Genomic DNA, 14,688 nt, shown 5'->3' on the forward strand with positions numbered 1-14,688 from the left:
CAATGGAGTCCAAACAGGGGATAAAAGAATCATAATAATCCTCAAGTAACTGTCTTGACTCCAGTACATCAATTAACATTTTCACTGAATTATCTCATGATAATTTGTATGCATTTTACGTAAAATGTTGTTCTATAAAACATATTTACTCATGTTTTTACAGGCATATCAATTACCTTGTTTGAAACTGCATTATTTAACTTTCAAGTTTCATTATGAAATGATAAAATTTCCTTCTGTTGTGTGATTTCTGCTTCCAGCTTGTTTCTAAAAACAGGCCTTTATAATGTTAAAAAAACATTTCTGCAACAGTTTAATTTTTATTAGTCATTTAATGTATAACTTACATGCCGTGGGCCACAAAAGGTGTTTTCTCTGACATGCTGTGACTGACCAATACTGTACACAAAAAAAGTAACATAATTACAAAATTAAACACTTTTTGTTGTGCGCTGTAATCTTCCAGATCCATACGACTGAGAAGAACACACCAAAATCCAAGCCTTTATTCTGCAATCTATCCAGAGCAGTGATACTGGTGACCGTAAAACAGTAAAACCTGCTCCAGATTGATGCATTTGTTACAAATTCGCTTCAGGTTTTACAGCAGGATACTCAAACGCTCATTGGCTCTCTCCTGCGTTTGTCACAGATTGCTCACGTCTTCACAAATTCACAGAGAGAGGATCGGGAAATAATCTGGATAATATTTTCAGCGATTAACATTCTGCTCTGCAATTTACACAAACCTACTGTATTCCGCCAGAGACGACTGTGACTGCAAAACAGCTTCATTTGGGTTTCTTTTGGTATTGCTTTTGACATTTTGCAATAAATTACTGTTATTGCATTTATCCGTCTTTCATGTTTTTTTTTTATACTGTACTGAAATAGTTGTTTAGGTTTAGAGGTAAGAGTGGGATTAGCGACTATTTTTATATTTTTACATGCTGTGTTGCTACGAAAAAATGGTTATTTGTCTGTGTATTTTGATCAATTGTAGTTTTATATTTGATATAAAAGATACCCAAATATTTTATGATTTTTATCTAAAAAAGCGATTTTTACGTTTTAAACTTCGAAATATGTCTATGTTTTAGCATGAGTCAAAATGTACAAAAATGTATGTTTTATGCTTGTAAACGTTATGTATTCATACCTACGTATAAAAATGAGATCAGGCTTGAAAATGTTTATTATTATTATTGAATTATGGACTTGGATTTGATGGACAGGATTACTTACGCCTTGTTTGGACTCTCATTCTGACGGCACCCATTGACTGCACAGAATCTTGAATATTCTTTTCATTTTCAACAAATTTCCATTTTTGGGTGAACTATTTATTTCTCATTGCACTGATGAAACAAAAGTAAAATGAAACGTATTGCTCTACAGTATATCCCTCAAAGCTATTCAGCACTTTTTCCTTCTTTTGTTCGATTAGGGAAATTAACTACCGAACCTACTATATTTTATTGCGAAACAGAAGAAAATATTTGGTATAGTAGAGTGATTTAAAATCAGTTTGTATTTAATTTGTATTATTTCATTTCCTAGACCATTCAAAGAATAAAGCTTGATACATTCAAACAGATAACACGTTTTCAGCAAAAAAACCCCCCAAAAAACCACAAGCCAACACCATTCGAAGTGACATGCTTTACTTGATCTAGTATCATCACGAGAACATGTCGTTGTAAACCATCAGAACACCAACACGTGAAATAAGCTTAAATAAATTAAAAAAAAACAAAATAAACAAACATAAATATTACATTAAAAATATCACTTCTTCAGAGAAAAATATAAATATATTCAGTGTGCGTATGTGCGTGGAATTAAAGTATTTATAGATTTAGATTTTAAGGGAATCAATGAGAGAAGTTTGAAGGCCGAGGCTGCATGCGGTAACAGCAGGCATGTCTTAAGTTGTTTTATCGAAATATATCAGTGTTAATGTGTGCACAAGTTACATTGAAGATAAGAAAAATAAATGATCATATACTCTACTCTTACATATTACCCATTTAGAGACAGATTTACATTTACATGCTTGCCAGCATTCAGAAGAAACATTGACCATTCTATCACAACTGAAGGGAGAGAATATAGCCACGTGTTACAATTAGAACTGGGCAAAGAAGCACAGTACAGGGTCATGTTTAAGTTTAGATGCACAAACTAGCAGGGAACTAGTTCGTCTTTTGACCTTTGTTATTTGATTATTCTCATCTAATTATTTCGTAAACACACAGACTATGCTATATATTACAATTGAAGTCTGCTGAATATCTCAATGTAATCTAACCAGGCAAGCAAATAAACATTCCCCTTTAAACAGATTTCCTCTGACAGTATATCTGCGTCCTGTTCAGTAAGTCCTGATAGATCTTTGATCTTATAAACCGAGGGTAGGAGTCTTTCTCCATGAGGCTGTACACTTTTGCTTGGACTTCATTGAGACTGTTGGGAGTTGGTTCCAGAAGCCTCTGTCTGGTTTCCTCTCTGGTCCTGTGGTCTATGTTAACCTTCGGAGACATAAGAGTTGGAGAATATTCAATCCTGTTTTCATTTAATTCTTAGAATTAAAATAGCGTTTGGCAAAGCTAGTTCACACAAAAACTACCACTATCTCTGTGATCGCGTTTCACACTTCTGAATTTGATTCAGTTTGTGGATTGTCTGAGCGCAGAAACCAGGATTATTACATTTGGGAGGTACGTCCCGTCTTAAAGGAGCTGTTTGTATTTTCTGTGATCCGCACAGCCAGGATGCTTAAGGACAGGGCCGTGCTTCCCAAATAACAAGCAGTGAATCACAAAGTATCTGAAGGTCATGCTGAACAAGGAGATGAACTTCAGGTTTGAAGCCAGGGAAGAACTGAAGTGAGCGTAGGCGGTGCTAAAGTACAAACTCCGAGGAGGAAAAGTCTTTATAGCAAAGGTCTCAAACTCGGAAGTGCATTATATAAGCAATTAAAAATAGGACAGTTTTATAAAACACACTACCTTAGTGTTGCATCACCCTAAAATGAAAATTTTGTAAAGATTTGAGATAATGTAAGATATTTTGGCTGAAAACTGAGAGGCTTGTGACTGTCCCATTGACTGCCAAGTAACGAACAATGTCAAGGTCCAGAAAACTATAAAACTATAAAAGACATCGTCAAAATAGTCCACCTCCACATCTCCGTAGCACCATTTTGGAGACCATTCTGGACGCAAATAGCGTGCCAGGATCCGCAGTTTTCATTAAAATAAAAGCAGAAATACAGTACATTATATATACAAATTTTCTTGTCATTTCATAAAATGCAGATCGAACCGCTGATTGCAGATGGAGTATGTAAGTGTTTTTTACTTAGCAGTCAATAAGTCGGTCACAAGCCTCCCAGTTTTCATCTAAAATATAAAAAAATTATTATTGTTTAAAAGAGGGTTGTTTACAATGTATTGACAAATTGAGTTTAATGACTAATTTAGTCTTTAATGTATTGAGGGGGAGTAACCCTTTCAGTAAAAACTATAATATTGCAAAATAGTAAAATGTTCAGCTATCAACATGATTTGATAAAAAACAATATAGGAAAGACAGCACAATCTTTCAAACTATGTTTGGCTGTAGTGTCTGGAAACACTATATATACAGATGGAAGTGTTTTTATTAGCAACATTATGTATAGCTCTGGTGATTCAAATAAATTCCTCTCCAGCAGTAATGAACATATAGTACCCGCAAGAGTACTATATGTTCAGGTGTAGTTGCTATGGTTTTACAGAAGCAGTCAACATACCTCTCTGGGTGCATGAACGTCAATAAATTCCTTGTAGATCTTATTGGCCTTAGACATCATCTTAGCAGGGGATTTGATCTTTTTATAGTCCTCGCAAGCCAACCAGAACTCAATGTTTTCATCACTGAACTCTGTTTTGAGGAAGGTTCTGAAGGCTGCCAAACCATCTATGAAATAAAGATGAATAAGATTATGGATAAGCATCTTACTATATTAAAACCAATATATCATTGTCATGTCTAATATGCCATATCTAAGCCACACTGGATACAGGAAATGCTTCCCAAGGACACTAAGCTAGTTGCTTTCATTAATCAAAAATATTTTTTTTGGTCACATTTGCGACGTGTTTCAAATGAGAGATTGCAGAAACACTAGAAAAATGTGGCTTTACCTCTGCTGTGACAAAACTAAAGCCAGTGGCTGATTAGAAGGACTTGATTATTAATAAAGACTTATTTTCGTGTGGTTCCTTGCACACACACAATGATATGACCTTAAAATAACCGCTTCTTATGGCTTTTCTGATGTATTAAATTTGCTCTCTGGTTCACCTGGACTCATAATAAAAGAACTTGTAGAAGGTGAAAAACAAGTACACTTCCATAATGTACTTTAACAGATCAACTTAATTTTGTACTGAACATACTATTTTTAGTACTTCTTAAGATAAACTTAAGTGTTCTCAACTATTTTGAGACACCATAAATATGAACTAAAATGCACTTTTAACAAACTATGAACACTGAAGTGTACTACAAGTGGTCAATGAATACACTATTTAAGTACAGAGACAGTATGTTAAATGTGCATATTAAAGGTGTCTCAAAATTGCACACTTGAATACAATTATATGATCTTAGGTTTATCTTAAGAAGTACAAAAAAATAATTTGTAGTATATTAAAAGGAACATTGTAGTATATTAAAAGGAACATGGAAATAGGCTTGTTCTCTAACTCCCCCAGTGTTAATAAGTGGATATTTCAAGTTTTTGAATCCATTCAGCCGGTCCAGGTTTGGCAGTAGCATTTTTAGCATAGCTTAGCATAGATCATTGAATCCAATTATCACATTCAAAAATGACAACAGAGTTTCAATATTTTTTCTACTTAAAACTTGACTCTTCTGTTGTTATATTGTGTACTAAGCAAAATAAAATGGTATGGTTGCTTTAGCAAATGCACTTTTATCTCACATTTATAATTGGTTAGGTTTAAAGTAGGGATAAGGTAGTTGGTATATTATTTTCAAACACAATAGAGCTTTAGCCGTTAAGTACCACTAACTGGATATTTTATTTCTGAACTGGTGTGATAATATAACATTGACAGATTCACATTAATCTGTTCCAGATAAAACTGAACAAGCTTTTAGCGTGACTCACTGCACATTTCACTTTGAAAGTGTCACGAAATGTGCAAGAAGCAGCATGTATAATGCATTCTGCAGAAATTTCGCCACAGGCATGTTTTTCCAGTGAGCCACGGTCCTATTAAACATATTTTTTATGATCATCATATGGTCTTTTGTGCTGTAAGGCACATTTTTTTTTACCCTGTATCCTTTTTCTGTAAGGTAGACTTCTCTTGGATACAGTTCATATAAACAGCAGGGTGGGTAAATGAGACAATAGTGCTTCTCTGGAAATTCAATGAAAGGACAATCAAGAGGCAGTACAGAGGCAAAATGTTCTCCTGCTGGCAAGGGAACAAAATGTTCTCCTTTAGTGTGGCCATTGCTTGTTTTTTTTTTTTTTTTTCTTTTCTTTTCTTTGAAAAATGATTTTCTGCATGATGCATGTATCTGGCTCTATTGGACGCATGAAAGGCATTTATCTGAAATGTTTTTACAGATCATGCTATACCTAAAGGGGAAATGTTCCTCAGCATACACTGGTAATTAATTGACAGTCAAGTGAAAGACATAACATCTGTTATTATCATTATATCATTATCATCATCATCATACCAACAGAGTTTTGTTATTCAATAGGACAATGACTTTTTAACTACATTTTTGTGAAAAGATGTGTCTGATAGGTCTCTTGTGAAAAGGAAATACACTTTAGTATAATTTTAAACTCCTTAAAAAAAGGCCACGTACGTGCACTCTCTTTGAGCGTGCTTTTATTTAATAAGATTATCTGCAAGAATTTTTCTTGAAATATAATTTAAGTACGTGCAGTACAAATAGGCACACTTGCTAAGGTTGTAAGCGTGTTGTTTCATTGTGATTTGAGGTATCAGTCATGCTCATGCTGTATAATCAGGTCAGTTAATAGCATTAGGGGATTCTCTCAGCTTTAGCAAGCTCTGCTAATAAATGACATCTGAATGATTTGTTGTCTGTCGTTTCTGAGTACTACTATTGACAGATTTCAGAAGTCTTTAGCATGGACAAATGTCCTGTTAACAGCGCAGAGAGAGACTATTTGTGGCACGTCTTGGGTGTCAGTGCTGTGAGATTCAGGAAAAATCGCGCACACACACACACATGCACACACGCGCACGCACACACACACAAACACAAACACACAGTTTAAATTGAAGCTGGAATTAAGCCTGAGGAAATAAGGCCTGTCATTTTGTGAGCAATCGACAAGAGAAGTCACAGCCAAACGCGTGACTCACAGGGAAATGGCGTCCTTCTTATTAATATGGAAAGCTTCTTACATAAGTTGATGGTGATCCATTTAATGACAGAACAACAGTACATCTCTGTAGACATGCAACTGACACATTAGCCAAGAACAAAAGTTTTAAGCAAGTCTATTTGTACTTGGAAAACATGCAGCATAATAGTACTGATTTTCATAATATTTATACAATTATCTGCATAAGAATGTTGGTGAACAGCTTTAAAATCTGCAGTGTACAGTAAGTTCCTATAGATTAAAATAAGCATCAGTGTAAATCATTGTTTTTTCACTTAGGGAAACATTTATTTTATTTTAGTTATTTTTACCTTAGGGTGAATATAAGGGAGAAAAAATAATTAAAGGTCACTTAAGTACAAAGAATGCACAATCGCAGCAGTCACACCCTGGCAATGTTCTTAACTGTGTCGAATGTGGATTTGTCATGTTTATTTTAAGTAATAAAAGTATATTTTAACTGTACTTGCAGATAATATAACATTAATGAAATAAAAGACAGCTTGAGTGTATGCTCAAAAGAGTTCTTAGCTTTTAGTTTTCTTAGCACACTTAAAGGGTTACTCAACCCCACAATTCAAATTTTGTCATTAATTACTTTCCCTCATGTTGTTCCAAACCCATCAGCTTTGTTTGTCTTCAGAATACAATTTAATATATTTTGGATAAAAACCGGGGCGCTTGCGACTGTCCCATCGACTGCCAAGTAATGAATACTATCAAGGTCCAGAAAAGTATGAAAGACACTGTCAGAATAGTCCATCTGCTGTCAGTGGTTCAATCTGTATTTCATGAAGCAACGAGAATACGTTTTGCACACAAAGAAAATAAAAATAGCAACATTTATTCAACAATTTATCGCCTCTGTTTCTCTCTTTGTCACCGTAGCACCATTTTGGATAACATCCACTTGGACGCAAACGGCGTATGCGGTTCTGTGTCAGCCGCACCACATAGATACATTTTCTATGTGTATTTACATTTTGATTTGAATGAAAACAGCACATCCTTGTGTGGCGTCTGACACAGAACCTCATACGCTGTAAGTGGATATTCTCCAAAATGGCACTATGGTGAGAAACAGAGGAAGCGAACTGTTGAATACATTTTTATTATTTATTTTTATTTTTTCTAAAAGTATTCTCACAGATGGCAGGTGGACTATTCTTTCATACTTTCCTCAACCTTGGCAGTGGATTTACTCGACAGTCAACGGGACAGTCAAAAGTTGTCATTCAAAATATTTTGTTCCGTGGATGATCTTAGTTTTTATGGGTTTGGAACGACATGGGGGTAAGTGACTAATGTCAAAATTTTCATTTTGAGGTGGAGTACTCTAATAGCATCAAATGAATAGTTTTACTTTCAAGTGCATTTTTATTTTAATAATTATAAACCTTTATCTGTCTCTTTATGAATATATTTTATTAAAGTATTGAAATGTTACATTTGTCAGTATGCCATTATTTTGAGCTTATACTATACTATTATGTAACAAGTGTAAAAAAGAAACTTTAGAATTTTTATGGTTACATGGGCTGAATATTTCAACATATATTAATGAGACTAAGTGAAATTTAACTGAAAGTAGTCAAAAGTAATTCAGTCAAAAAAAACATACGTAAAGTGACTCACATTTATTGGACAGCAGAGCGTCAAATGAATCTGCCCATCTGGTCACTTCATCAGTGGATAACCTAAGAAAGCCAAACATGATCAGTTACAGTTATAAGACAGTTATCCTTACTTTAAAAACAACGACATATTACTTACTTTAAGTATCTTGTGGATCTCTCCTGAGCAGGAGGCAGGAATTCTGAAAAATCGCTGCATGAGTCTGATTTGTTAGACAGGCACCCTAGTCTAGTTTTCATGGCCCTGACAAAAAAGCAAAGAACAACAAAGACGAAAACAGTCTTAAACAACAAGAGATTAGCAGCTGTCAATGATATTAGTGTATTCACAAGAGACCGGCAATGAGCTATTTTTAGAACGTACCAAATTACTGTTAATAATAACAGCTCAGGTGTGCATAATAGCCTGTTTGATTAGATTGTAGCGATGCTCGCAGACGTTACCATGAGCCTGCATTATACAACACACCATTGCAATGTTCAGTAATTATCTGGAGATGTGGATTCACTATTGTAAACATGAATATTCCCTCAAAATGTGGATCATTGAAATGCAGCAGTGCACCTGGCCCTCAAATACGGCATTATTATGGATTGTGCTTGTATATTTACATCATAGAAGAATCAATCAGGACCCAGAGTGAGACAGCGATAGACAGCGAGAGAAAAAGAGATACACGCATTAACTCTCAAATGACAAGATAAGTGGATACTCACTGAATGTCCTTGCGATGCAGTTTCTTCCAGTTGGTTGTACTGTAGGAACAAGCGTAGAGCTGATTTGCCTGTGAAAATCAAAAAGATTTACACACATATATATATATATATACCACTCCTCAGTGAGCATATTTTGTTAATCACTATTCCCATGGTTGACAATTACTAGCATGCCAGATGCCACCTTTTCCCCTGATGCAATATAAAACATTTGGACCAACATAAGACTCACGTTATTTTGCTTGTTATTGCACCTGTACTTCTGGGCACATTCAGTTCTTCTAAAGGAGCATTTCCCTCCAAATAACATCACCCTCTTACTATTTCAAACTATGGGGCTGATGCAACCTATTGCTTTCATATTTAGTCATTTTTAATTGGGAACACTGCATGAAATTGACCGTTTCTTCTTTTTCTGAAAGATTGTAAATTGCTTCACAGACACCAATAGGCATGCCTAATGCATGAGTAATGTATAAAAAAAACGGAAATTTGAATCAGAAAAGCTTAGTCTCCCGCAGATATTAAAGATAAATTATATTCCAATTTAATCTGTGCTCTGGTATTGAAGTTCTTATTATAAAAGGTGGTTTGGGAATATGTCTAATTACTACTGAAAGTTCTCAAAATAGTTTATTAAGGGACAAGGGATACATTTTCCATAAACCAATTAAATAATGTGTTGTGTCTGAGGTACTTTATGTTATTTAGAAGCTGCACGTTCCTAACAGGATGTACTAAAATAGAGTAAATGCGTTTCTAGTTAGGCCTCGCAGAAATTATGAAACGTATTCTAATTGCAGACTGTCTAAACAATCCCAATTCTCTCAAGGTGGGAATATTTTAGTGATGCACTGGATGCTTGAGGCTTACTTTTCATTTCCTTGCACTGGATTAGAACACGTGCCATGCTATTTATAAAATGCACTGACAAATCTATCTAGGCAGAGAGAAGCCAGTTCATGTTCTATGCAGCCATGCAGCACAAATGGAGCTACGGGGAGTTTGCTAACTAAAAGATACTCTGATGTCTCATCCTCATAAAATCATCATGAGATGCCGAGTGAAATAAAAACATGGCTAACTTTCTCCTTCCCTTTTTGTGAGGGTTCGCCAATTTAATATTCTCACTTTGTTTTTGATGTTTCTGTGCTCAAAATAATTTTGTAGTTGTGGCTCACATTTAAATGGGATGCTAATGGGCTGGAATAAAACTCTCTAAGTGCTGAGTTTCAGTTTGGTTGGATAAGTAAGTGTTGGAAATACAGTTCACAGCAGGACAGCATAATGTTAAACTAAAAATTAAATAAAATACAATTAAAATAAAAACAACACAAAAAACATATAATTTTTATATGAATATTATTCGTATTAATTAGTAATCAATGATAAATCAATACTGTGGAAACTGGCGGATTGATTTTGAGGGTTTCCTCACAGATAACTCATCTCAGGAAAAGTGCACCCCATCCTCGTGCTCAGTAGAACATGTGAAGGTCCCTGTAGTGTTACTGTCTGATGGAGCTCAGCGAGATGTCAGGTTTCCCGCTGAGACTCCTCTACCCACTTTCAATGTGCTATGCCATCTGATCTTCTACCCTCGCTCTTGCTATTTTTGAATTGCAGGCTCTTTAGCTTGTCCACGCTGAAAAAATAATGCAGTTGCTTTTACCAGCCTTAAATTAGTTTTGCTTTCCACATTCTGAAATAGACAAGGTAAATATTTAACCTCGAGAAAGCCTAAAATACTTAACCATCAAAGTTCTCTGGCAACGCTTACTGACAATGTTGACTCATGTATATTAAATTGCTTGTGATGTTCCTCATTTGTCAAGTCTCTTTGGATAAAAACATCTGCTGAATGATTAAATGTAAAGGTTGGTGTGAAATCCCGCCAGCTTATACAAGTCTTAGCTTTGTTGCTTAGCTTTGCTTTGCTGGTCTTAGCTGGTTTAAACTGGTCTCCTGACCTGGTCAAGGCGAAGACAGAATATCTTAAAGAGCTCAAAACTACAAAGAAAAAACAAAAAAAACCCAAAACATCAAAACAGACCAGTTGGCCAGGTTAGGAGACCACTTAACCATCTTGCACACATATAGGGATGGCTTCTTGAAGAACCTATAGCATTTCCTTTCTGCAAAGGGATCTTTATAGTGAAATTTTTTTTTTTCATGCTCAGATGCTCAACAAAAGCTTCTTTTGAGAACTTAAAGGTTCTTCTAATGAATCACTGGGAAATCCTCTTTTGAAATGTTTATTTTTAAGATAAAGGTTATTAAGGTTATTAAAATGTCTTTTTACTTTGAAAATTGTTCCTATAGTTTAATGTTCCTTGTATAACCTCTATATTCTTTAAAAGTGTACTACTAATAAAATAATTTATATATTTTAAGAGCTATTGACTGAAAAGTTCTATGGGGGACCCAAAATGGTTCTTCAGTGGAATCACTGAAAACCTCCATTTGGAAGCTTTATTTTAAAGAGTGTGGATTGAATTAAGCTGTTTTTCAGTGTGATATCATCCACAAAAAGAACATGTCTCCTAGGGTTTTGTGAGAGTGAGGGTTTAGCTGCTGTTTTAGCAAGGTGCGTCTGTGCCCCAGAGACATTACCTTCATTTACACCCTGCTTCACGCTTTGCTTTGACAGTTGCAGGGTAACGCCAGGCTGCAGCCCACCTACGGTTCTTTCTCTTCTATTTTTGTCAACGTCCTTTCCTCTTTGAGGTCCTCACCTATGTAACATGATGGCTGCTGTCTAGTCAAATCACGTTCGGTCCAACAAAACTCTGAAGTTAAGGTCACTGTTGCTTTATTTAGATGTCTTCATAACAGCAAGCCCTTTTTTTTACTTTTCTTGGATAAATTAGTAGATGTGAATTATGTGAATTATGCAGAAAAATGAGAATAAGTGCTCCTTATCTGTGTGAGGTCTCATTAAATCTGGGACAGAGAGACATCTGTTTTAAAAAGGTTAGCACATAGTGGCTGTTCTTCCAAATGGGCCATAATTCAGACAAATTGGATAGAACTGCAATTGTGTGAATGTGGTAGGAGCAGTAAGCATTAGCATGGTTATATGAGGAACGCTTATTCTCAAATACCGCTGTTAAGTTTTAATATATCTACACTCTTGTTGCTAACAGGCCCAATTCAATGATGCCAAATTTAGTTTGAGGGAAAGAAAAGGTTCAGTCAAATATGCATGGGTAATACTTTATAATTAAATGATGTTACAAAGTCGTTAAAAACCTTTTTATACTGCTTTTTATAAACTTCTTTTAAAGACCCTAATGAAAAATGTATATTATATTAAATGTATATTACACAATGTACTATACTAAAGTATACTATAAATACATTTGCATATTTATGTATTTAATAAATATATAAATAATGTTTAGTAGACTAAAATGGTATACTAAGTTAAAATTGAAACAGCAAATTTTTGTAGTCCAACTAAATTTATGCTGAAGTGTATTTGATAATAGTAATAGTAAACTTCAGGTTGTCCTTGCTTGTTTTTCGGGCTGCCCTTGGATGGTCCCCTACATAACTCTATGCCTCTGTTTGGCCCTTCCTGTTTTGACCATGTTTTTAAATAAAAGCTTGCACATGGATCCTTTCCTCCATTCGTCTCTTTACACAGGTACTATATCTTGCATTTAAAAACTGGTGTTCTTCAAATATTATGAATAGTGACATTAAAACGCATCTTAATAGCAATGAATCTGGGTACCACTTTATGTTAGGTGGCCTTAATTACTATTTACCTAGATTTAAATAAATTATTTGGTGCAATGCATTTATTGTATATATATATATATATATATATATATATATATATATATATATTATATATATATTACATTGTAAAAAAACAAAACTATATGTAATTAATATATGTACTTACATTTTTAATTACACTGTTGACTCATCCCTTACACCTTAACCCACCCTTAAACTTACCACCAAACCTGTCCCTAATCTTACCTGTATCCCACCTCAATAGCAGCAAAAGTTTTGCAATACATTATATGCACAATTAAAAAAAATCTATCTATAGCAAAATCAATAATAATAATTATATATTAAAGCATTTTTTAATTTAATAATGTCATTTTTAATTTAATAATGTCATACTATCAATAAAGCAGTGCAAAAATGTCACCGATGCTGCATGTGTGTAGTGTTTTTGCTAATAAAACTCCCATTGGAACTGGAAAATTATGAGTCTCTTACATTTTAATGAGCACTGTTTCTACTTCCATTTGCTGTGCATTCTTCCCTGTGCCGAGTCATAATCACAACATCCATGCAAATGTGCATTTAAATAAGGTTTCTGCTGCTGAGTCTCTACAGCAGAATGAAACATATCTTCAGTGTGTCTCAAAAAGAGCAGTGGGTGGTGAGTGTGGGTGTTTCAAAGTCTCTCCTCATCTCTGTCACTTCCCCTTGCTGACATTTACAAACCTACAAAGCCCTCACAGTTACTGCTGGAGAGATGGATTAGCTGCCCAATCCCTTCAACAAACACACAGTTTCCATTGTGCATGTCAGAAAATTAAAAACAATGTGTAGTTTACGGTTACAAAGTAACCGGGTAACTGACATTGTGCAAACTGGATACTATTTGTAGCTGCACACAATATAACTCTCCACTTTATAATGAAAAAGAGTCCAGCATTCACGCAAACAGAGATGAGTAACATTCCAAAAAACTACAAAATATAATAAACAACTGCACACTTCCCATCATTCATAAATGTTACAATGTGAAAGCCAGATAGATGATCTGTTTTGCTTTGTTCTGCTTGATTCCCTACACAAGAGAAGACATGACAGGAGGACAGATGGTGAGAGCTGTACACTACGGCAAATATCCTAGACACACAAAGCCAGTGTGAGCAACTTATGCAACAATCGATCAGGGATATGAATATAGAGCCTTTACCTTTACAGTTCACTGCCGTTGTAGATGACAGCTCTTTGATTCAGGCTGGAGAAGCTGCTTTATCCGACGGGTTTAGCTTGGCTCTGTTCTTGTGTAGAGATATCTACTGTTGCCCACATGTAGCAATCATCACACAGCGTGTTCATCGGTGTGAAAGCGTGAGGGAGCGAGGAAGGAGAGAGAGAGAGAGAGAGAGAGAGAGAGAGAGAGAGAGAGAGAGAGGAGGGAGAGAGATGAGACGAGAGGGGAGAAAAATAGGCAGAGGGAGAGGCTTTGTCAACACACTGGTCTCTCCGGAGATTCAAAGGGCATTACTATGCCGCTTTGTTTTGCTCCATCGAGGCTTTTCAGAGTCGTGTTTGTGTCGCGAGGTCTCACGCTGTCAAACTGTTATTCTGCATGGATGTATGTCATAGACCAGAGGGAAATTTCAGGTGTAGTACGTAGGTTTTGGCTGAGGTAATGGGTTCCTTTGAGGAGAGGAACAAGCAGACTAAATCAAGCCGGCATAGACATCAAAGCCTCCTTTTCATCCCGCGCTCACCGTGGCAAATCCTTGCTGGGTTTAGAATGGGGACGTGCTGGCCTCATTTGATAGCTCTTATCTGAGTATGGGCTGTAGACTAACTGCTCGAGTACTCAGCCTTCTCGGCTCTCCACTGGAGGCATATTATGCCCTCAGAAAAGTGTCGTATCATCTTAGGCGTTCGTAGGAACACATACAGGCACACGTGAATGATGCACAGCAGCCTGCAGCACGGATTGGAGGTTGAACAATTCAAAGGCTTAATTAGAGCTCGTTCACTGAAGTAAATGCACTGCCACTGAGAAAGACCTACAATATTCAAATCACTGTTTTAAAGGGAGTTGTCAAATACAGACTGCTAACTAAACTAACTCTATCCTGGCATTTTCACCATAAGGCTGAGCAT

The 14,688-nt window shown here is 35.6% G+C and overlaps 1 protein-coding gene across 1 annotated transcript; it reads right to left on the bottom strand.

The window, feature by feature from the left end:
• Positions 1-1,057: 1,057 nt before the first annotated feature.
• Positions 1,058-13,941, bottom strand: rgs8 (regulator of G protein signaling 8). Its single transcript, XM_043240975.1, has 6 exons — positions 13,757-13,941; positions 8,803-8,870; positions 8,225-8,329; positions 8,087-8,148; positions 3,797-3,963; positions 1,058-2,531 (listed from the first exon to the last, which is right to left on the bottom strand). Exons 3-6 carry the CDS (start codon positions 8,323-8,325, stop codon positions 2,337-2,339), a joined length of 525 nt encoding a protein of 174 aa, XP_043096910.1. The 5' UTR covers positions 8,326-8,329; positions 8,803-8,870; positions 13,757-13,941; the 3' UTR covers positions 1,058-2,336.
• Positions 13,942-14,688: the final 747 nt, after the last annotated feature.

This window comes from Puntigrus tetrazona, chromosome 6 (assembly GCF_018831695.1).
Source record: "Puntigrus tetrazona isolate hp1 chromosome 6, ASM1883169v1, whole genome shotgun sequence".
Classification (NCBI taxonomy): domain Eukaryota; kingdom Metazoa; phylum Chordata; class Actinopteri; order Cypriniformes; family Cyprinidae; genus Puntigrus; species Puntigrus tetrazona.

Coding starts and splice junctions, on each gene's coding strand:
- rgs8 (XM_043240975.1), bottom strand. CDS start 8,325: ATGAAAACTAGACTAGGGTGCCTGTCTAACAAATCAGACTCATGCAGC. Junction 8,149..8,224: donor AGATCCACAAGATACTTAAA/GTAAGTAATATG, acceptor TGGCTTTCTTAG/GTTATCCACTGATGAAGTGA. Junction 3,964..8,086: donor CGCTCTGCTGTCCAATAAAT/GTGAGTCACTTT, acceptor TTTATTTCATAG/ATGGTTTGGCAGCCTTCAGA.